Source organism: Phaethon aethereus (genome assembly GCF_964289735.1).
Source record: "Phaethon aethereus genome assembly, chromosome: 1".
NCBI lineage: Eukaryota > Metazoa > Chordata > Aves > Phaethontiformes > Phaethontidae > Phaethon > Phaethon aethereus.
In genome coordinates, this window is record NC_138575.1 from 94,795,767 (window position 1) to 94,820,443 (window position 24,677).

Below are 24,677 nucleotides of genomic sequence, written 5' to 3' on the forward strand. Positions count from 1 at the left end.
GAAGGAAAGCTCACCTTGACCAAAGCCTCTCTGGAGTCCAAAGAAGAAAAACCACAGCAAGCTCTCTCTGCCTCCTGGAATTGCCGCTCTGCAACGGTACAAGTGCAGGCAAAACCAGCCAGCGCCGAGGCACCCTGCTAAGCTAGCGGTGTGCACGAGCACACACGCACTTGCCAACGGCCCCAGAGAAGCCTGAGCTCAAACAGAATACTCTAAGATGAAAGGAAAAAAACGTGAAGCCTCTCCAGCTTTTGCCGCAGGAGCACAGTTTTGCTCCAGGGTGCCTTTATATATTTCAAGCCACCCAGTTGTTTTTATGGATGAGACCTATGCTCAGCACGTCATTTCAAAGTGAGTCAGAGGCAAAAGCAGCAGGAGAAGGTATAGGTTTAGGTTTCATGTGCCGGGCTAACACTCATCTCATTTTTTTTCCATTATTTGGAACCATATGCCCAACTGAAGAAACTGGGAAACCATAAAACCAGCATCATTTTAGAGCAGTGCCCAAGGGACGCGTCACCTGACATTCAACATTGCCAGAATTCCTGGTACCAGGAGGGCAGTTACATTTCCTAACTCCTTCTCTATTCACTCAGGTGGTAAGCACACACTCCTTCATGGAAATTAAAAGGTGGGGTTGGTTTGTATTTTGCCTTCTAGGGGAAATAAATCTTTGAGGGAAAGATCTTGAAGAAAATCTTGACACTATTACACGACCTACATATCCCTAAATACTCCAAATTTTCAGCACAGAAAAGCAAAACCCTCCTTTGATAAAAAAGTGTGACACGGGTTTTTAATATAACCTCATGTTTTGGAGGTCTTCAGCTTCTATGAGTTCAGAATTGGAAAAGTTGGTTATCATATACCCAGATCTCTTAAGATCATGCATTTTTAATAAAGAGGAGGAAGAAAGTAATGATATCCTCACTGGGCAGGCATAGCCAATATAAGCAGCACACGAAAGGTCTCAGGAGGCAATCAGTATACAACACAACCCCAGATTTTCAGAATACTTTTGTAGCACTTTCTGAAAAAATTACCCTCTCCCTTTGCATCAAAAAAAAAAAAAAAAAATCACTGCGATGACTTGGTGTGGATTCTCTTAATTGAAGCCACTGCCAGACAGGAAGGAAAAACAAAACCTGCCCTGGAAAGAACCTGCTGTGCAACCCCATTCGGAAGGGCAGAGAAGTGTCATCTCTGCACACAAGCTGAATCCCCAGGTATGAAACAGAGGCAACAAAGACAGGCAGCCTTTAGAAATGTCCCAGGTGATCCTCACGGAGTCAGTAGGTTCATTTACCTCACCATTTCATACTCCTGGTATGGAATATTATTTACTCTTTCATAACACAGACTATAGCAGACTTCTGGAAAGCTCCCTTAAGTGTAATACAAATCAGGTTCTAAGATGTGCTTTAACACTTTCACAAGCCAGTATTTCTTATTTCTGATCCTGTAAAAATTACCAGCTGAGAAGTCCTCTTGATCCTGATCAGGATTTTGAGATGCCAAGATGTATAAGAATGGGTAACTTTGGATACACAGGTTGTTACTAGTTTGAGCCAAATCATTTACCTAGATGGTCTGGAAAGGAAGGGTCACTGTTTAACAGTTACAGCAAAAGTGGAAAATCTGGAGAATTACATTTTTCTGCCCTGCTCTGCTTCAGCTGAGTGTCTTTTTTTTTCTCTCCAATTCCTTCAGTGGTCAGGCAAAACAGGGACAATACCACACATCACATAGAAGATGCATCAAAACACATGCAACCCTTTCTGCACTTTGTGTAAGTGCTATTGATGTGTTCACTTGTTCACACTGCACCAAGCGGGCCTAACCTTGCATTGTTATATTGAGGGGAATAAGAAAAAATTCCTCCAGAGCAGGTCAAGTCTATGATTGACTGACAGTCATTGCTTTCCGTTTCTGAGAGCATGGCACACATCTTTGGCTGGTACACCCTGTTGATTTTTAACCACCTCTGTTCCGCCTCACCAGTTTTCTGCCTTGCTGGGCTCCAGCTAGAGCTACCCACACAGAGCAGCCAGAGCACAGGGAGCTTCCAAGGCACAACAGACATGAGGATCATGAAGGCACAAAACCTGATTCTCACCTGTTTGAGCTCAATCCTCCTTCCCCCTACTGTGAAGACGCCTAAGCAAGATCATGCCCAAAGTCAGCTGAAACTGAACTGCTGCAAAGCAAGCTCTGCTGAGGGGAAATGGTTTTCATCAGTTTTTTGAGCTAGAAAGGACCAGAAGACCACCTAGCCTGACCTCCTGCATGAGAAAGACTGCTGCAGAAAATAGTTGCTGGGAAAAGGCACCTCCTTCTAACCTGGCAGTGAGGTACCAGCAGGCCAGCACAGGTCCAAGATCAGTCACTCCAGCCCCTGACTGGGAAGAAAAAGGGGTGTTCACAATATGGCCAACACTCACTTTCTTTCCTCACAATAAAATAATCTGGCTCAGGTTGCCCTTGAAATCCATTTTATGAAGTTGCATTTCCCCAAGGCAACCAAGCCTCTAAATCCTTGAAATTCCCTCCTCTCATCTCTCCAACACTTCTGCCCAGGGAGGGAAGGCTTAAGACTTGCCTGCCAGTTTCTCTAATCTTTGCAATCTCTTTTTTCCCCTGGTTCCTCAGGCTAGCTAATTCTCCCAGGTTTAAGGTCCAGGGTTCATGAGACGGCCTTCAACCTTTTCTTTCCCTAAGGTAAAGCTTAAATCACCAAACAGACTAGGTAATAAGGGAGTAAGATGAGCCATTAAAGACTATGACTTACCTGGACTAGGCTGCAGCTATCTCCACCCTTAACGATGTTCCCTGAAAGTTCTACATTCCCTCCCTTTCCTTTGTACTCACCTTCCATACACCGAGGTGGTGAGCCCTTGCAGCAGAACAGCACAGCGACACCGTAACACAGCCCATGCTCCCTGCACAAGCTATGTACATTACAAGCCAAGGTCTGAAGGAAGAGGGAGCAGCCTCCATGACCCACCTGTCTCACCCCCCTCAGAGGAGAAGCAAACGGACACACAAGACCCTGGAGAAAGTAGGCAGAGCTTTGGACCCTGATCCAGCTGATGAGCTGTCAAGTTGATTTGCCATAAGCGCTGTGCTCCCTCCCAAAGAAACAACACAGAAATGAGATATATTTAGTCACAGGGTATAGAAGAAAGGAAAGATCAGGTAGGAGCATGAGAGTGCTTCGAGGCTGAAAGACAAATCACAATTGTGAGGCTCAGCTGAGTCTCTGATGGAAGGATCAAGGCACAAATTTGGAGACAGAGCCAAAGAGTTTGCAAGCTTCCCAGCTCCAGTTCCGCATGATGGAACTCCTGCAGTTCTGCAAGGAGCACCAGATCTGCTTCACTGCTAAACAGTAAAACATACATAAAGATCTTACCTAAATGTTAAAAACTATAGCAAATTGCAACTGCAAAATGCTACTGCTAACTCAAGGTGAGAGTCTAGGTCCTACTTATTTCACAGTAGATGTTTCCTAATGCCTTTGAGACCTAAACCATACAGCTTATTTGACATCTAATTGAACAACAGAGCTCTATCCCCTGACAGAGCACAGGAATCCAGCAAGACAAGTGATACCCAAGAGCTACTACACCCCCTCCACAGCCAATTTGAGGAACAGTGCACTACTCCTCTATCTTACCAGACCTGCTTTCCCTTTTGTGATAGGAGAGCTAATTATAGTTTCCAATACCCTTACAACCTTTTGAGAACCTCAGGAGAGAAGTGCTATACAAGAGCAGTGTCATTACTTACAATGAATCTGCTGGTTGCATATGGTGATAGCAGGCAAAATAACTCACAGGTGGACCAACAGAGAGAGCAGCTGGAGTTAAGGTCAGGACTGGAACAAATAGGCAGGGCACTCCCCAATTTTTTTAGCTAGCAACAATTAGCTGACTCTGGTCCCATTTAATTTGGGGCTGCATCAACAACTACTTAGCTCTGAAGTACAAACTGCCCCATCAAGCAGGGACTAAGTCAACTGTTCCCATGTATGCCTTTGATACTGTGATACCAGTAGCCTCCTTTCCATTCTGTGCAGCAAATGGGGAAAATAATTGTTGAACCCAAAGAAGGTAGTATAGGGGATGGAAGAAACCAGTGTCCTATGTCAGTAAATAAACTAGTGCATGAAGAGCAAACTGATAGTCTGAAACTAGACCTGGCACAAGCAGGTAGCCTTACTGGCCACTGGGACACGCAGCTAATTTGGCATGGTTTTGTGTATGAGAGTGAGGGCATTCACCAGGTTTGGCATGCTTTGCTAGAATGGGTGCTGCACAAGGGGCCACGCTGAACCCATGGCGGGGGGATATGGTGGCCCATGACCACGCTGAAATCAGCTGAATTAAGTGCAAGAAATATGATAACCATGGGAGGGAGCTCTTAATTTATTACTGTCTCAGACACTGGGGGGGGGGGGGGGGAGTGGTGTCTGCAGCCCTCAGTGAGAGGTAAAAGTAGTTTGCAATGGAAAAGTGAAACAGCATTTAACAGTCACAGCCTGATCTCTGAAATTGCAAAGAACAAAATGAATGCTAACTTGAGGGGGAAGGGAAGGAATTTTCCCATCCTCTCTTGCCTCCCACATTGCATCACTCACTGCAGTGAGCTCAAGTGAATAATATAGACTGATGCATTTATCTAACACATGCTTTCATACTCATAGTCATTATGAAGGGGAAAAACACAGAGAACGAATAAACCTCAAGGACTCTCTTTTAGAAAGTTCAGAGTGGAACATTTTAAAGAGTAGGTGTTTGCTGCAGGCCCCTGTGAGCTGAGCTTTTTTCTCCTTGCCCCTCTCATTTAAGCCTTCCCCTGCACAGTGACTGTGCTGTTATGGTCTCACTGAGCAAATGGCTAAGGAAATATAAAATCCAGCTGAAAGAAAAACACTTCTTCTCAGGCTGTATCCGTTTAAGGGTACAGCTGCATGAGCACCAAGTTTTCATTTCACAGGGCAGATGAGGATCAAGTGCTGTGATGAGTTTTAAGAAATTCTGTAACATTCTACAGGAACAGGATGTGGCCCAAAATTGTTAGATTATAGTAACCAGTGTGAAGCAAGGCAATGTACCTCACCAGTGGTGTGGTTAGAAAGTGTGACAGTTCTTCATCTGAGAGATGAAGTAGAAAAGTACCTATTCCAGAGGCTATTACAATGCTCTTTGATGGAAAAAAAATATATCCTTATTGAAAAAAAAAAAATCCATGGATTTGTCTTGCAAAGATTCTGGAATGATCTCTTCCTACCTTCTCTAGGGTTTTTTTTTTTTTCCCCTGGAAATCATAGTGGTTAACATCATAACTGCAAATTAAAATTTGTCAAATTTGTTAAACTCCGTCATAGGATCTCATGAAGGTTTGGTTATTAAAAATGCTTGCGAGTATAATTATTGTTTTAAACAAATGCAGTCATTAGAAATCAGCTATGTGGGGAAAAGCCAGAAGAAATAAATCCCAAGGATTCCCTTTTGGAAAGTTCAAGAAGATGACGTTTTCAAAAAAGGAATTTTGCATTATTCCTCTGTCTTCCCTTAATTTTTTATTTTTGTTTAATCCACTGGCCAATTTCAACCAATTGCTAAACAAAGGGCAGGAATCCCTACAAATTTTCCAAAACCTAGTGTCTGAACAGGAGAAATACTCAACACGGTGCCTCCGCTATGGGAAAAAGCCAGCAGAATAGGGGTATTTGATGCAGCAGGTCTGTCAGCACATGTGAACTAGACAGCCACAAGCATATGGAGAGCATGCACCATTTTCTTTGGCACGTGAAAACACATGATGAAGAGTTAGAATAATTCTTGGGTGGAGGCAAGAGAAGTTAGCAGATAAAGGACTGAAAGTTGAATCCAGGCTTACTGGTTCTCCTTATTGCTCTGCTGCCTGGAACCTGCTGCTCTATTTGCAATACTCCTTTACACAGCCCCCACTCCAAACGTGCATTAAAATAGATATGACTGCAAAAGTACATAATGGCAATGATAAGAAAAAGTCTGTGTGCTTGCAAATAACAGCATATGCACAAGAGATGATAGTGAGGCATACAAATACCACTGATGTGTGTTCTTATACCAGTAACTCCCCTTTTTCCCTAACAATCTTAGCTCTTCAACATATTCCCTGTGATGACTGTCATGGAGCAAAGGAATCCAAACACATACATATTGGCCAAGGGGCTTTCTCCAAAGCATGAGATACAGTCAAGGAAACTGTCCCCACTGAGAAAACATAAGCATCTGAGCTTCTTCAGTTTTCTGATGAAAGCTCAGGTTTACCGAGAAGCAACATATTGGTTCAGCTCCATCTCCAGTGTCTACAGGCACTAACTATCCATGGTTAACCAAGAAGTATATTTATATCTACACAATAGGCTTGATTCTTTTCCTGCAGACTAACAGAGTGAGTCTTGGTTCCCACATCCTTGATTCTACAGATATGGCACAGGAAGAAGTGCTAAACAAAATCCGCATTCTCTGTTTTACATGAGAGTGGAGGAAGACAAAGCAGAAAAAGAAGTAACAAAAAAAAAACAAAACCACCACAACAAAAAACCAAGGAAGAAATAAACAACAGGATGGACTGAGAATATTCCACAAATTCCCAAAAGGTATTTGGCTTCTGCTTCAGCATGTACAATATTTAGATACCTTCACAGAATTGAGCTATAGTCACCTCTGTGATTCTCTGCACTGCAGAGTGTTTAGATAGGTTCCCAGTACATATCTCACATAGAACCAAAACACACAAGACTAAGATTATAAAGATGAGGATCCTGTTGTAAACTCTTGGGTGACTGTATAACTGCTCATTGAAAAAAAACAAACCAAAACAACATTGCCCAAAAAAAAGACCAAAGACCTCTGCTTCATGTCGAGCCAGCTTAAAACATCAGTAAAACAGATGCATGCTTGCATACAGCTGCCTGTAGAGTTGACTATAGAGCATAGAGTTGCCTTTCTATGTTTGGTTCAAGATCCCTTTCAAACCAATTTATTCTCAGCCTAATTTTATGTATCTGAATGCTTCAAGTTGGATGACTGAAAGAAAGGTTTTGATACAACTAACTTATTTAAGAGCACATGATACATCAAGGGAGCGGCATGTTAGCAGGACCAGAGAAAAGCTGGCAGGGAAAAGCTGGCGGTATCGTAATGGAAACAGATGGTCTACAAGCAAAAAATCCATTGTGATTAAGAGAAAATATTGTTAATAGGGTTACATTTCTAAAGGAGGAGTTCTGCCAAAACCAGCACAAAACAGAGTAGTTATTAAGAATGTGATTTAAGTGATGAAATTAGATTTAAAGTCATTGTCTCTCAGCTGCAATGTGAGCACCAAGTATGTGTTTGTTTCTACCCCATTACAATATGAATGAAAAAGGCTGAACATAAACTGCTATTTCAGGTACCTATGACATCAGCATGAAATCTGCAGAGCAAAAGTGACGAAAGGCAAAGGAAGAAGGGGGGAAGGAAAGTCATGTAAATATTACAGCTGGATGTCACTTGCTGGCAATTCCAAAGCCAGTGCTTCAACTGTTAAAAAACAATGCAAAACCAAAATACATTAGGGCCAGAATTATCCCACCTAACTTTGCTCACTTACTGTGTCTGGCGTCAGATACATGCATATATCACTTCTGTAGATAATAGAGACAAACATGTATCTCCTGAGGGTGACATCTCCCACCCTAAAAACAGTTGTCAAAGATACAGATGTGTCTAAGCTGAGGTTCTTAGGTGCCCACTTAAAGTCACCAAATGCCCTGATTTAGTCTTCAAAAGTGATAGTGACCTGCTGGCACATCTTCAAGTTCAAGGGGCTGCTGAACATTCACGAAAGACGCTCATTTCTAGGAGTGCATCTTGGCCTCTCTTTTTTGAACGCTAACTACAGTAAGAGAAGAGGCAATACTTCAGGCTCTTTACCCTGATTAGGCCCAACACTCTGCTCACTGCGTATTTCTTTTCCTTCAGCAGGGTGGCTGACATGAAACAGAGTATATACAACAATTATTTCACTAAAAATTTCTTGGCCTTGCTAAAAATTAAGAAAACTATTGCATTCAGCAGCTGGTTAGGAGCTGTGCTCTTAGAGCAGGCCCTGGCTTTGCCTCCTGCTGTGTGTGGGCAGCCTCACATCTCCCCTCACCTCCCTGTGCCCCAGCCGCTGTACTGGTAAAACGGAGGCAGGCTGCTCTGCATGAATGGGGCTGAGGGGCTTAGGAAAGCCCCCAAACTCCTCAAGCAGGAGCTTGCTCTTGCCATCCTCTCCCAGGGCTGTACGTCCCAGCCTCTCCCCACATCGTACAGGAAGCCTAGGAGACTAGCTCAAAGCCTGTGGTTCTCTGCACGTAAGCAGGCTCCAAAGGTTAAATACTGATATATCTACACATCCACATCTACAATATCCACTGTCTGCGCCTGCCTCCTCTCAGCAAAGAGTGCGTGTGTGAAACATGAGGTGTGGAGGGAGGAGAAGGGGGAGCTCTCATGGCGCACACAAGGCGTAGTCTCTCATTGGCGTAGTCAAGGGTTTGGGAAGCATCGCGGTGAAGTTAGTAATCATTATCCACAATTCAGACTTTACAAACTATTAGATAACTCCATAATCATCCCATCCATTTCGTCTGTGGATGTATCACAAGCTGCAAGTGATCATTTTACTCCAGAATGCTTTGAAAGCAGCCTGTGATGAGCGAGCCGGACAAGAGGCAGTCAAGCCCCAGGACAAGTATCATTAGCGTTCAACTTACCCAGACCTGAGAAGCAGTAATAGAAAAAGTACTTTGGGCACTTGTTAGCTGCCTTTTCAATATGACTTACGCGCAAGAAAACAGAAAGACTATACATCTGATCACCATGCACTAAGCTTTTGCCACAGCACAGAGGCAGTGCACGCTGGTGTTAGAGTACATGCAAAATGAGCCTCATACAACGTTAGGACATCAGAGATCACCAAATATCCACAGGCAGGGCTGTGGAACTCCAGCCCACAAAACTCTTCTACAAAACACAGACTTCACTGGACATAAACTAGCTACACAGAACAGCAGCCCGGAAGGCCACAGTTAATGAGAACTACAAAGAGGGGGAAAAACTTGCCACAGGATAATTTTTCCATCCCACCTTAAGAACGGTGGAAAACCAAAGAAGCAACAGGCTTTCTAACGACACCTCACGGATGAATCTACAACCTGCAGAAGCTTTTGTGGGAAGAACTGACTTTCTGAGCTGGGTCATGCTCAACACAGCTGGTGACCCTTCCTCTCAAAGCTGGAGACAAGTGAGTATACACATATGCCTACATACCATATCAGTGGGCGGAAGTGGGGGAGCATCTCCTCTCTTAATGGAGAGAAAACTTTGCTCTAGCATCAATGACAAAGTTGCCATCTTGCATCTCAAAGCTGACAAGTACCAAAAAGAATAGAATATCTCATTCAAGGAGTGATTTCAGGTAGCGTTCAGCAAAACATCAGGCTGCTACACTGCTTGGACACAAATTTAACGCTGCTGTATGGTTACTGGTTATGGCCAGTATGGTTACTCCCCCGTGTGGCATCAGGCGTGTCCTTTAGGAGCTTTAGTTGAAGCTTTGGCTTCCATTTCGTTGCAACTTCATTAGTGTTGCAGGTGCGTTTAGCAGGCGTTCAAATAAAGCAGCAAGTACCTTACACCTGCTTAGTGTCTACCTTTGCCATTGCTTAAACGAAAAGGAACAAAGAATGAGCATGTATATACAAGTAAACCAAGAAGTGTGTTCGCTACCTGCATGACCTACAGGCTGCTCCTGCGGTTATGGACCAGCCATTACAGCCTAGGAATCAAGTATTTGAGCTCAGTTCTTAGCTTGATCTTAATTTGCTTGAGGAATCTTAGGGAATTGACTTCCACATGCTGCGTTTCCCCATGCAAAGCAACTTACATTAATGTTATCACGAATCTAGAAAACTGGAAGTAACCAGCTGAGGTGAGGCCTGGAGGTAAGAGCAGTGGAAACTTCAGACTCACATGAACGGGCACTTGCTCCGGTCTTTGCACTGACGGTTATTCTACACCACTGCCTCACAGTCTCATGCATCAGGCAGCCCGGTGCTTACCTACTCACACCAGGTCCAGATGGGGGGCTGTGGGCCTCGCAAGGCACAGCGTTTTCTACCGGGCACAGAGTGCTGCAGAGCCTAAAGCACGTGAGGAGATTTCTGCTCAGGGGCTCTGGACAATGGTGCTCAGGTGCTGCTTCACGTGTGGCCTGGAGGTCCACACCGCTGGCATGTAGCAATGCTGTCCAGTAACTCTGACCACCTTACCACAACATAGAAATGACACCTAAAGCCAGGTAATAGAACTGGCACAGGCCTCAAAAAAAGGACACTTTTGATAGACATGCAATTGGAACAAGTTAACATACCTGCTATCAACACCATGGTTACATGGAAGTGCAATGAATTTTTTCTTCTTTCCTATAAATTGTGCCTCTCTGATTGTCTGGTTACTTGCTTGGACTCCATTCTTTATACTAGAGAGACCACACCACAAAAAAAACCAAAACATATATACACTTTATAAACTTTTATTTCTCTTTGAAACCATTGTATTTTAGTTACACCTAACTGGCAGGAGGGCTACTAGATCTGGCTCTGTATGTAAAAGTGCGTTCACTCTTCTTTCTCCCAGCACATAGTGGCATCAGCTTTGGCCATATCAAATCATGGAGAAAACAGATGAGTTTTGACAAGCTCCACCACACATAGGAAACAGGAGTGATACCCCTCCAAAGCTAAGCGTTAAAGTGACCAGCAATCTACAGCCACTATGGAAAAAGCCAAGGTGTTCCTGTTTCCATCATCCTTTAGCTCAGTTACCCTTTTAAGTGGTCCACTGGTCAAAGAGGTAACTCTGAATGTTACTCTCTGCCTCTATGGTGCGGTTTTCCTACAGCTCTCTAAACTGAGGTGTGAAAGGACAGGAACATTTATTAAAGGTTTCCACTACATAACAAGAGCTCTCACTTTTTGCAACTTGAAATAAACCCTACTCTCAACACAAAAGCAAGTGCAACCACAGAAGGGTTTGAGCAGGAAAAGCTTTCACAGGGGGGCTAGTGAAGGATGGGTGGGGGAAAGGAGGTGGTTCTCTGTCACTAGAAGAAGTATTGCCACTCAATTTTTTCCACTTATAGTCAGCCCCACCATGACGCCCCAAAAGTGAACACAAGAACTGACCACTGAATGACAATATATAAACTCTGTGAAAGGGGGCTGACAATAGCCACTTTCTTCTCTGCCTTGACTAAGAAGCCACCAGCAATGAAACTCCATGCTGCAGCTATTCTCATCATCTTCTGGCTTGGCGTCTTCACTGTGCACATGGTGAAAGGTAAGTTTACAACCCAAGAGGAAGACAGGAATTGCTCTACATTGCACCAGTGGTCTGATGAGCAGGATTCATTCTCTGCCAGAGCTGATTCATAAGATAAAATTCACAAGAAATCCAGATCAGAACCGCATGAAAGGCAGCTTTATGGGAGATTTAATCTGATGTCCTGTCAATTAGTGGTTGGCTTCTGCCTTAATGCAAGGAGAGTTTCTGTGCCTTTGAACACTTAAAGGGTTTCTGTACATTATTGTCTCTCTTAAAATCATGAAATCTTGAAGACACAATGTCTTTTAATCTCACTGATGCCATACAGCAATGAGTTCTATAGGTTAATAATATTTTATGAAATATATTTCTTGAATAAGATGTATTTTTTCTTTTTGTAGCTATACTATTTTTATATATATTTTATTATATTACTTTTATTTGTCTTTCTCTAACTACATAGCCTTAATCCCTCTAATGCCCCTATTTTATGAAGTTCTTCAAGTTCTGTACCCCATATTGCCTATTGGCTTGTTTCTAGCCAAACATTTTGCTATAGACAGGCAAACTATGAACAAAAACTGCACAGGAGAGCAACGTATTTACACAATGTCTTCTCTCTCTTTCTGACTTCATACAAGTTGACATCTTGTTTGAGACCATTTATGAGCACTGAGATGCATCATGTTTATTAGCCATGCTTTAAGTAAGTTTGCTTACAGTGATGTTAGGTCTGTGATGTTTGTATTAGATTACATGTATCATGCGAAAACACAAACATACACACAAAAGCACATGTCATCTTATACAGAGATTCATGCAGACAAGCACATAAAAATCACAGAAAACACTCATATGCAAGCCATAGGCAAACCCACAAAAAAAATGCGAAGAGAAACACACAGAAAAGGCATCTTTACAAAACCACACCAAAACCAAACTGAGACTTGCTAAGCATTCACAAAATTATGTAGCTACATGCTGCGTAGGTTGACATAGTGCACTTAGAGCCAGATCGTTGATTAACGCTAGTGCTGTTCATCTCGACAACATGTGGCTTCATATTGCAGACTGCCAGTTCGTAATGCCATTTTCCAGGTTGTATAATTTGCCATAAATATCACCAAGACTGAAAAAGCACACTGAGGTGGTGTGCAAGGGATAGAAAAAGGGTTAGAAAGAAGAATTATAAAGAAAAAAAACCCCAAAACACCACCAGAAAAAAGGGTAGTTGTAGGCGCAGAGCAGTTTGGTTTTGTTCCCAGGCTTAGAGAAGCTCTGCTAGTATCCCTGCATGCATTCCTGGAGATGGTTTAGTAGAAAGAGAATTTCCAGGACTAGTAAGGATTGCTTGACTATCTTTGAGCTCGTTAATGCCACATTTTGAAAACCAGTAAGATATTTATTTGTAATGAATCATCGAAAAATACATTGTGTAACTTGTGACTAAAGAAAGATCAGGAGAGATATTCCTTCAGGCAAACAAAATCTCAAGAATTAGCAACTCTGCCAGTATCCATGCACTGGCTATGCTACAGCTTCTCCAAAGGCTGATGTGTGTTTGCCTCAGCTATTCCAATTACTTCAAAAAAAGAAAAGACCACAGATAATGACATTATGTGAAGCAAGTTTTATATTTAGCAAGATGTATCTGAACAGCTCTTGGACTTTTCTCAAGCCAGTTTCTCTATACATTCTTCAAAAAGAAACCTCAGAATACAGCAGTGTTTCGTTTGCCCCCCTCATGCCTTCTCAAACCTTTGACAGGTGGGGGAAAACCAGAAATTAGCAAGCAGGGGCTTCCATGTATACGTATACTCCACCTCACTTAAACGAGCTCCCATTTTCAGTTATCATCATGTAAGGTAGCAATTGCCCAGAGAATTTTACACTGATATCTTGATCTTCTTTATTAATCACCAGTGCATTTCCCTGAAATGTATGAAAATATTGGAGGAAAGAGAGGATTAAGTAGCACTCCATTGCCTATGAAATCAGACTTCTAGCAAGAGTATGCAAGTATTTAGTCTTCTGGCAGACATACCTCCCTTCCTTTCAACAATTTTTTTTTAATGCTAGTTTTGAATGTCCAGTGCAAGACAAGTAGCCTTGCTTTCCTTTCTTTCACTTGGAAAGTAGGGGGAATTACTGATCCACATCCAAATGACATTTAGAAATCCTCCCAGGAAAGGTGCTGGTTCTAAGTGCTACTCCATATGGACACCGATTTGCAATGATGCAGACCTAATTATGAATGATGACAAATGCCTTTTCTGCTATGGAAGCAGTGACTCCATAGGGGCAGAATGATTATAAAATTGTTCAGGAGATGTGTGAAGTTTATTATCTTAACTGAAATAGCAATAACACTTTAGAGATGGTAGGATGCATCACAAAAGATACCCTAAGCTCTCTTGTATAACTGGTATTCTGGCTGTACTTCTCAAGATCACCCACATTCTAACCACAACTGGAAATCTGCTGGAATTCATAATTTATTAAGTAATGAAGGCGAAATATGAATATAGTATTGACTGCCTTTGTCATCTATTTTTCCTCTTCTAGGGAGCGTTGGAAGTCAGCCCATGCGCAAACTCAGTTGTGTAAGCCTGTCTACACAGCAACTGAACATCCGAAACCTTGTCAGCTATGAAAAGCAACAAGTTCCAGTAAACGCCATCATGTAAGTATCCAGTGCACAGTTCACCTTCAGACTTGCCTACGCAAACAAGCTACCGTCGAAAAGGGAAAGAGCATCAGAAGACACTTCATGGCCCCGCTCACTAAATCTGGCTAGTTCAGGTCACCTTTCCAATCCCCTCATGAAGCAGACACCTGGCAGCTGAGGGAGCGAGGGGAGAGGGGTGGGCCTCAGGGAGCTGGGAGATATCTCACTGAACAGCCAGATCTTTTGTGCCTAGAAAGTGGGGAAAAATCTCAACGAGTTGTCAGGGTGGAGCAGTCAGGAGCCCAGTGCACTGAATTGAGCCAAGGGGAAAGATCATGTGGAAGAGTTTGGGGTAACTCTGACTCCTGCTAGGAGCTGTATTTGGTCTTCTGATCCCATAAGCATGCATTTTTATCAAATCTGGAATCTACTCCTAGGAGGTAAATGTGCATCATGATTTCATATAAAGTCACAGAATACCAGGTATGCTCCTTTTTTTAAATGTCACTATATGTGCACATGACTCTATATGTTACATGCATACCTATGCCATAAATAGGGAACTAATGTTGCTAAGTGCTGTTATTCCAACTAAAAACTACAAACTCTGGCATGTGATATGGTATTACCACATTGTTCCTCATATTTTGCATAAAAAAAAAGAACAGTAAACCTAGGTTTGGAGATGGGAATTTAATGGCCGCCTGGTTGGCTTTCTTTCTTCCTATAGGTTTATCACCACAAAAGGTATCAAGATCTGCGTAAGCCCTGATCAGAAATGGGTGCAGGCTGCTGTAAAGAAAATAGACCAAAAACGTACCACTAAAGGCAAATAATCCTGCCCTAGGCAAGCATCTAAGGCCAACTAAATGGAGTCATCATCAGTGCTGCACATAACACGGAAGAAAGCCTTGGTATCTGCTTTTAATTCCTATTTATTAATTGGCAATAAAAATCTCTGAACAAACCAACCTCACAGAATCTGTTCATCACTGGTTGAACATCTGCTGACTACTTTGCTTTTTAGCTGGACTTTGTTACACTGTTTATTTTCTAAAATGCATGCTAGTATTTATTTACAACTGAATGTAGACATCTTCTCATCCTTGCTGTCCTGACCAATATGGCATTTAAAGGTGAATGGCAGATAGTTTCACATTCTGTAGGGAAGAAGATGACCTCCCACAGAACTGGATGAGTGTAGACCTCCATCCTGATGGAGGTCAGAACGTTCTGCGTTGAGTGCTGGTTTTCAGAAGGTGCTATATAATTTTAATGGTTAGCCATACCTATATAATCTATAAGTAAGCTAATCTCATGCTTCAGGCTCTCACCTGATCAGTGCAATATTCAGAAGATCCTTGGGCCTCCAATTTTTATACACAGTATTGCACTATTAGTACAGTCCACAATGATGTATGGATACTCTTACCAAGGGATGACCTGGAGTAATTCAGTGTAACTCTATGAATGTAACCCTATTCAGCCTTGTACTGGGAAGGACTTATCCTACCCACTGACCTCTGTGAAGTTACTTCAGTTTTACCCTCATATGAGACAAACCTGAAACAATTGTTTTACTTTTTCCTTTGCTTGTCTCTGAATAAGCAAGGACAAACTATGACTGGAATCTGTATTTCACAAACTCATAGGAACTCCCTGCCCTACAGAACTATGTATATGTAAATGTCTTATATTTTTAAAATTGATAAAATTCTACTAACAGAAGGTTTTGCATTTCAATAAAGCTACTATAAACCTGGAATCAAATGGTACGTTTGTCTACTTGTATGTAATGCAAATGGAGGCTGGTAAAAAGGGTACCAAAATGACAGCACAAATCTGAGAACTTTTGGGCAAGCCAGCTATTGCTGACACTACTGCCAACTCATGACTTGTATTGTTCAAAAGCAATCTGATTCTGAGCTTTCTACACTATATTTCTATATACACTACCCTTCAAAAGTTTGGGTACTTAAAAGTCAGACTTCATACAACGCCAGGATGATCCCCATGTTATCAGAAGCAGACATGGAAGAGCTCTGGGCAGAGAGAGAAAACACTGGTGTTTGAGGAGCTTGAGGGGTGAAGGAGAGGTATAGGCAGAGGGGCTCCAGGAATAAACTTCCTCTCATACTACCACATGCACGTAGCCTGCACTGCTGCTAAATAGAGCTTTTCATCACAAATAACCTCTTAGTGATACATATGAAACTACAGCACTTCCAAACTACACTTTATAGAAATAAGATCATGTTATCTAAAAGCCAGTCTTTACAGTTACCTGCTCTGGTCAAGTCTGCAGACAGAATTTGTTTCCCATGGCTCACCTTTTGTCATGCCTCAGTCCTGTGTAGGGAAATGCATTCAGTTTTCACTATCCAGGACAGGTTTTAAAGCTGTGCTACTGCTCAGGCAGGGAAGAGAAGGATGACTATATGTGTCACACTACAGAACAGAGCCGCCATTATATGGAGTGATGCTGTCTTACTGAAGTTCTCGATGTCAACTACACTAGAAAAAAAATTAGTTGTTGCTACAAACTTTTTAAGAAGAGCTTTACAGGTAGAAAGAAATGTTGAGATAAGATGTGTCTAGAGTACGGCAATATATAGACTGGTGTTGATTCATTTCGAATAGCCGATCTCAGGGCCCCAGTCCCGCATATTACAGACTAAAGAAACACTTCTGTTCCCTTCAGCATCATCAGCCTATCACCAGGCTATAAAACCAGGTCACCTGTAAAAGCATTTTTGCGATAAGCTCTCTCAGATGAATACCATCAGCTTCCACTGATCAGATTCATCCAGGACCAGAACTAACTAACATGATTTCAGCAGGCAGAATGTTAATGCCTTTGCTCATACTCAGTAATATCTTATCCTGGAATTAATCTTGCTGAAGTGAATATATTTTTTTTAATTAGGACTATCACAACCTGAGGATATATTAATTAACCATTACACAGCAATTAATACTTTATATCTGCTCATCCTCATCACAGTTCATAGCATCATTATTAAAAATTTTTCAGAGTGAATCATCCTACTTAATAATTACATCTTGTTTGTAATACCTTGCAAGATCTCTAATGATCCTTGTGTACTTCTTGGGACTTAATTACTATGGGTTATGAGTGCTCTCAACATCTCTTCCTACTCAGCCATTAAACTCCAGGAACTTCCCTGTCATTCCCTAACCATTCCTTACCCCCGTCCTTGCTGTGGTCCCAGTTGTGTGCTATTTTTGTGATCTCTAGCTGTGTATAATCTGGAAGCTTATCTGTAATGACACTGCTCCTGCCTAGCACTTTTCCCTGAGGCTCTCAAAATGCTTTAGAAAGAATGGAAAATATAATTAAATCTCCTTTTCACACACACATGAAAGGAAAGTGCAAATGAAGAACTAGAGTGCTGCTGTTGTGTTGGAGGCAAGTAAGAACCATAGTCTCGGTCTCTTCAACATCCTTAGGAAACATCTTGCTTATAAAAACAGGAAGTTAGCCTCCAAGGTACATTTGAAGGTCTGGGGCTGTGGTTGCACTGATGTTCTCCTTGTACCTAGCTGCTCACCATTTCTTCTCCAAGTGAGGTAGTGAGCAGGGAGCTCACAGTGACTGCTTCCCTTCCTGCTCATCCTCTGCTAGATTGCAGCCTGTAATATGAACACTGATTTCCTTTGAATCCTTTTGAGAGATCTGTGCACCACTTTGCCAGAAAGGACCCTCCAAATACACACAGCAAACCAGGGAGCAGCAATATTTGAAAGAAGTCAACCATTTCTCGTGTCGCACACCGCTCACACAATTTCCAAAGGGACTCAAGAGATGCACTGTGTTCAGATCTTTAGCACAGGAGAAAGACAGCAGACAAACCCTCACCATGTGTAAGTATTCACAGCTTCACTAACTTCAACAGAGGCAAACAGGACAACTACCCACCCATTTGGGCATCCTGGCTTTTTGCATGAAAAAAGCATACTTCCTGGGCAATGACTTCACATAGCTGCAGTTGTATTCTTTTAACTGCTTATTTATAATTAAGGAACTAGAAAGTTAACAGGTCCAAGTTAACTCCAACAGGTCCATGTCTTTCCTGTGCCGAGGGCTCCAGAGCTGGATGCAGGACTGCAGGTGGGGTCTCACCAGAGCGGAGTAGAGGCGTGGAGTAGAAGCGCAGAATCCCCTCCCTCGACCTGCTGGCCACACTTCTTTGGATGCAGCCCAGGATACAGTTGGCCTTCTGGGCTGCGAGCACACACATTGCCGGCTCATGTCCAGCTTTTCATCCACCAGTCCCCCCAGGGCCTTCTCGGCAGGGCTGTTCTCAATCCCTCCATCCCCCAGCCTGTATTGATACTGGGGGTTGCCCCGACCCAAGTGCAGGACCCTGCACTTGGCCTTGTTGAACCTCATGAGGTTCACAGGGGCCCATTCATTGAGCTTGTCCAGGTCCCTCTGGACGGCATCCCATCCCTCAGGTTGATTACTCAACCCAAATTATTGATGTTTGCCACAGAAGATGCTAATTAAAATTTCCTGTCAAGCCAGTGCAGAAGAAGGTGAGGGGAAAGGCAGGGGGGGAACAAATAGGAGAGGAGTGACAGGGAGTTGTTTCAGGAGAAAATTATATGAGGTAGCTGCCATTAAGTTCTTAATAGTCACCATCACAGCAGCTCACTTGCTCCCTTAAGTTATCATCTCTGCTCTGTGAAATATGCGCCAGGGTAAGTTTCACATCACCTTGGGGAAACAGAAGCTTAAAAGACATGCCATAAACCTGGAAGCCCCAAGCTTAGGTAAAGAAGTGTTTGTTGTAAGAGTAAGCACTAGGACTTGGAGTCTCTCTCCCCAAAAGATTGGCACCGGAGAAAGTGACAGTTAAGGGGGCTTACATCTGTGTGCATTCATGTGTTTCTGCACGCATATGAATACATGCGCAAGGCAAGGCTTCTGTAAGCTTTTCAGAAGGGAAAATACCTTCTTGTTTCCTATCATCTGCTGCCTAATGTCCACCGTGGTGGCAGCTCCAACGTGCCCACTGCTCCAGGACCATTAAAGAATTACCCTAGTATTCCCCATGACTCATAAAAAAACCTCAAGTGATAATTGCCTAGTGCCTCTCCATGCACTGTGAGAAGCAAATGGCTCTGTTGGGGCTCCAACCTACCTCCAAGGTCATCCTAACGCTGCCTATAAACAAACCCTGAACAGGAATTGCCATGCTACAAGTTGCCAATTCACCTGGTACTGTCCTTGGGGTGTTTTTCACAAGGTGCTCGCTGATTCAGGCTTGATTTATAAAGGCCTTCTAGCATGAGCATCTCATGAGGGAGTCCTTGTCTGCTCAGAAGGACCTACTGTAATGATATCAATCAAGTTAATCAACTAACTTGGCAAAACATTGAAGATCTCCATTTCTAGATTGTTATTATGCTAGAAAAAAGTGATGTGGTAATTACTTGCTGGATAAAATTAGTAATACAATTACAAAAACCTTACTCAAAGTCATATGTTTTAAGGGCTCAGATTTAACTTTTTAAATGAAAAATCATCCAATTTGAGAAAAAATAGCTGGGGTAAACTTCGCTTTTTAAACTCAAACCAGTTGATTCCTCCCTATTGTGACTACTTGTAGTGAATGACAGTTCCAAGAATGCCTAAATTCAGTCTTTAAAACTACAACCATAAGAAACAGTTATCACTCAGAGAAAATCTTGGAAGAACCTTTGTGGTTACAGCTAAAGATTTTAGTAGAACTATAGCTGAGTGTTTTTTTCCAATCTCAAAAATCATTTAAGAGATCTCAGGACTCCAGCTGACAGTCTGGAATTACATGAACTTGTTTGCAAACTCTCTAAAACGTATGTTTTGCTTTGAAGCCCCACAGACTTCCCTGTGGCTGCCTAACAGAGCCCCTACTCAAAAGCAGGATTCACAAGGTGACTTGGGGCAATGGTTATGTTCTGCAGGTGAGAGCATGTCTTCACCTTAGCTCAGCCAGCCCAAGCACTTTGTGGTATCAGCCTGGGCTCCCTGGAGGTCAGGAGAAAGCATTAAACTTTTGACAAGTGCCACCCCACAGAAGGGCTGTGTGGTACCCCTTCCAGAGCTGCTTCTAAAGATACCATTGAGAGTAACCGCTGGCTTATACAGCCACTATGATTGGGGCACCTCATTCCCATATCCATAAACAAAACTAGCTTTCCTTTGATGCATGTTTCTCTCTGTCAGTGGTCTGTTGGTCAGACAGTGTCATTCTGTGCTTCTGGAGTGCTCTTTACATACAATGTTCAAAACATAGCACAGTACAGCAGAGAAATAGCTACATTAAAACAGGCTAAAATAAAACTTAATTCAGAGAACTTCAGATACAACAGGGTTTGAGCAGGAAAGGCCTTCACAGTGGGGCTACTAACAGATAGTGGACAGGAAAGATGTGGTTCTCTGTCACCAAAATTAAAATTTTCTATATATGTACCCCTTTCACACTACACCACTACCTTTTTTGGCAAAACCTGGACCTGACAACTGAACAACAGTACATAAACTCCATGAAAGGAGGCTCATGTTAATCACTTTTTTCTCTGCCTTGACACAAAAGCCACTACCACCAAAACTCCACACCACAGCTATTCTGGTCATCTTTCAGCTTGGTATCTTCACTGTGCGCCTGCAGCCTGATGAGTTCAGGATTCATTCTCAGCCAGAGTTGATTGATGCGATCAAACCAGGAAGAATTCCTGTTGAAGGCAGTTACAGCATAACTTGCCTACATGGGAGATTCATCTTAGTGGTGGGATTCCACCTTAATGCAAGGAGAGTTTCTGTGCCTTAGAAATCTCTTATTTACTCTCCTGTAACTATGAAATCTGGAAGCCATACATATAGATAATGTCTTTTAATCTCATTGATGCCTTACAGCAATGAACTGCATGGGTTAATGACATTTATGAAAATTCCTGAGTCAGTTTCACACACACTCTTTCCCTTTTTATTGTGCATACTTTTATGTCACCTCTTATTTGCCCTTCTCTAATCTATACAGAACTAATCTTCTAGTATTCTCATTTATCAGTCTGTCAGCCCTCTGACAATGTATCTTACCTTTTTGCTGGGTTTTGAGGATAGCAGAAACAAAAGCAACATTCAAGACCAAGGGGTACAAATGATTTATCAAATGAAGTCTTATTCCTGACTTTGTACAGTTAAGACCTTAAGAGCACTGTTGCCCATTATTTGCAGTGGTAATGTGATATATATAGCCTCAAATCCACAGACATGCCTGCTGCTGAAGCTGTCACGTGGTGTGCATAATCACAAATGGAGGAAAAACTTTTGCATAGACATGAGTGTGCAAAAATCACAGGCACAAACTGATCACATGTAGCCTCATGCGAACCCATCAAAATGCAAAGATTAAAGCAGAAAAAAATACACATTCACAATACAAGGGAAAGCCTAACCCAAAGACGCCTCAGACTTTTTTGTGAAGTGACCCATGCGTGCCCTGAGGCTACTGCCATGGTTTTTGCTGCTGCTTATTCTCAGCAGAGATTAGAAATCCTCAGATTTCATGAAGAGTAGTACTGTATCTGGTCTTCCTTGTTTGCGGCTTTACTAACTTCCTCGTTAAGTTTACTAACTTCCTTGTTAGTAGCTTTTCAGAGCCAAGTACTTTGGTTTTCTGGGAGGGATAATTTGCTACAAAACACTGGCATGTGGGGAGAGAGACAGGCAGGAGAAAGTGTATGGAAAAATACCCTGGGATTGTTCTTAAGTACAAGTGATATGCAGAGGTGACAAGGCTTAGAGGGGTAACCAAGGTAGCTAATAGTTCTATTGACTAACATGCTAAAGAGGAGAGATTTTGCCAAAAACAAAGTGAAGAAGAGACAAAAAAACAAGGCTTGGAGGCCATGTTGTAAGGATACTTTTCAAGGAATTTGCTGTTGTTTGCAAGGTAAGATTGTTTTTTTTAAAAAAAACAGTGTTAAAGACACAGTGGGCAGCCATACCTTTTATGGGGCAAAAGAATTTCAAGGAGTAGAAAGAGGGGAGATGGATTGGTCTTGTCATGAAAAAAAGAAATGGAGAGGGAACGACAGGCAAAAATAGTAGTGGCAAAGGAGTGTGGGAGGCAGATAGAGGGAGAAAAGGCAAAAAAGGATCAGAAAAGTGAATGACAGGAGGTAAAAAAGGAGATTAATGGAATTATAGATGTGGACGTTGGTGCTCATGGCATTTCCCGGTTTCTCTTAGAAGGCAGCTGCTGTTTCCTGCAGCATGAGTTGAGAACATGCTCATAGATACTACGAGCTTCTTGGTAAGAACTGCCCAGACTTCTAGGCTGTCTCCATCATAGTAAACCCTCAGTGTGTTCCCTCTACAGAACACACTTGCATGGGGAAAAGAGGAATAATGTCTGGGATCACCATCACTTCACTAGCTGTCACTACAAAGCTGTTGGCCTTTTGACACACTTCTTTTCAAAACTGCATAACCAGGGGGAGGAAGGGGTGGTTTCTAATTTTGGATGTCTACCTTAAGACAAATTAACCTTCTTTTTTGGAGCAGCTGTGCATACAGAATTTATAGGTGCTGTACAGTACTGGAAGCTGGCACCCAAAATAAAACCACTGCAGTTTATACACTTGGGAGAAAAAGGGAGCACAGTTTTCATCCTATGCAACCATTGATCTATCCTTGGAGAACATTTTGAGATGTTCCCACTAGTGGTACTTAGTGCTGCTCCACAAACATACCTATTTTCTAAGCATAGATGATGCTTTTTGCCAGGTACCTTTATTCTTTAGCTTAGTAACTCTTTCACCAGCTGTTCACTGTGCATGAGACCCCCCCAGAGTGGTTCATAGTTGCAGGCAGCAACACCAACTGTTCATACATTGCACATGAGTATATTAATATATACTCATTCCATATATAATTATACTCATGCGCAATGTATGATCTGTTAGTATTGCTGCCTGGTTTTCTATGGAATATGTGACAACCAATGAATTTAAAAGGTCTCATTGTAACATTTACAATGAATCTTGGGTTATAAACCTGAAGTGTAATGGCTGCCTGGTTTGCTTTTCTTCTGCAGGATCCTTACTGCAGCACACCACAAGACCTATGTGAGGACTGACCTCCAGTGGGTGCAAGATGCCATGGAAATATCAGATGAAAGACAGGTCAAAAAAAGACCCTCCTGCAGAGTTGTAAGCGCCAGTTAGGACTGGCAAGACACACAAAAGGCAAGACAAGTTCATAAACCCTCGGGCAAAGTCACTCCAAAGACTGCCTCGAAGAGCACACCACGGACCGCATTTTTTCCAAAGATGTGCCCAGTCCTGATACTCCTCCCAACACCACATCATCTTCCAAATGAATTCATAAAGCTCCATTCACCCCAAGAAAGCTCTCTCTTCCAGCCTCAGATGCATCCCCCAATGTATCCTCAGGGCCACGGTCTCTTCAGACCAACACCCAAGGCCATGCCATTCCCAAGACCATTCCTAAATTCCCAACCAAATAGTCTCTCCCAAACGCTCTCTCAGAGCCGTGGTCGCTCTTAAACCCACTCATAAGTGAGAATGCAAACCCACAGCAGGTGACTAAACACAGCACCAAATATAGCAAGAAACAGGAAACTTACCACCTGCACCTTGAACTATTTGAGACGGCTACTCACTAGGCAGCAAGGAAGTCCCTGAACAAACACGGGCTCCATTCAGCTCTACATCTCTGCTTGTATTTTCTGGGAATTAACAACTATATGAGGTTAATAGCCATCCAGTTGTAACAACATCATATGACAGGAGGGTGACATCATATGACAGGAGGGTGTATATATCATACTGGCTGTTGCTAGTTAGATGGAAATATGGGGTTTGAGTTCTTTGAGCCTCCAGTGCCCTTCGAGTAAATCCATGAATTAAAGGCAAATAACCTCCTTGAAGCCACATAGTATTATATTATTTCACTCCAATAAGGAATCCTACTCATACAGCTGAAGATGACATTTGGTGGTTGAGACTTTGCTGAAATTAAAAAAAGAAGTCTCAGGTAGACCAAAACTTCTTTACAAATTCATGTTCACCTTGGCAAACTATTGGGTTGAAAATACAAATAGCAAATCCTGCAAAAATCCTGAAAGGTGTAACTGTTTCAACTGTCTATATTAGTATTTCATATTTAAATTTTAAAATTATATTTACATTTTAAATTTTAGTTATCTTTTTATAATTTAATATAATCTATTTTATATAATACAATGTTGAATTTTAAAATATCTTTAAAAGCTTGAAAATTAAAGAAATCACAAAGATCAATTTCCTGGAAAAGGAATTGAGATTGTTTTTACAAAGTTTGCATTTTGGCCTAATTTGAGACCAAATGAAGAATGAGTAAATCCTGACATTGATGCTAATACAGTGTGGGATGAGGTACTAAACATATTAGTTGTTACAACTAAGGAAAGAGATGTGAGAAGTCTGAAATCTGGCTGAGGAGCTGAGTAAGTTCCAGTAATTCACTTTACGCTTCTCTGTTAGTAAATTAGTCCAACTTAGCCCATACCGACTAATTACAGTGA

At 42.2% G+C, this 24,677-nt stretch overlaps 1 protein-coding gene across 1 annotated transcript; it reads left to right on the forward strand.

Annotated features, from left to right (window-relative positions):
* Nucleotides 1-11,278: 11,278 nt before the first annotated feature.
* On the forward strand, nucleotides 11,279-14,915 carry LOC309407418 (lymphotactin-like; the record flags this gene model as incomplete). The annotated part of the gene is made up of 3 exons (XM_082002942.1): nucleotides 11,279-11,426; nucleotides 13,977-14,094; nucleotides 14,810-14,915. The coding sequence occupies 3 exons, from the start codon at nucleotides 11,279-11,281 to the stop codon at nucleotides 14,913-14,915; spliced, it is 372 nt and encodes a 123-aa protein (XP_081859068.1).
* Between the last annotated feature and the right edge of the window lie 9,762 nt (nucleotides 14,916-24,677).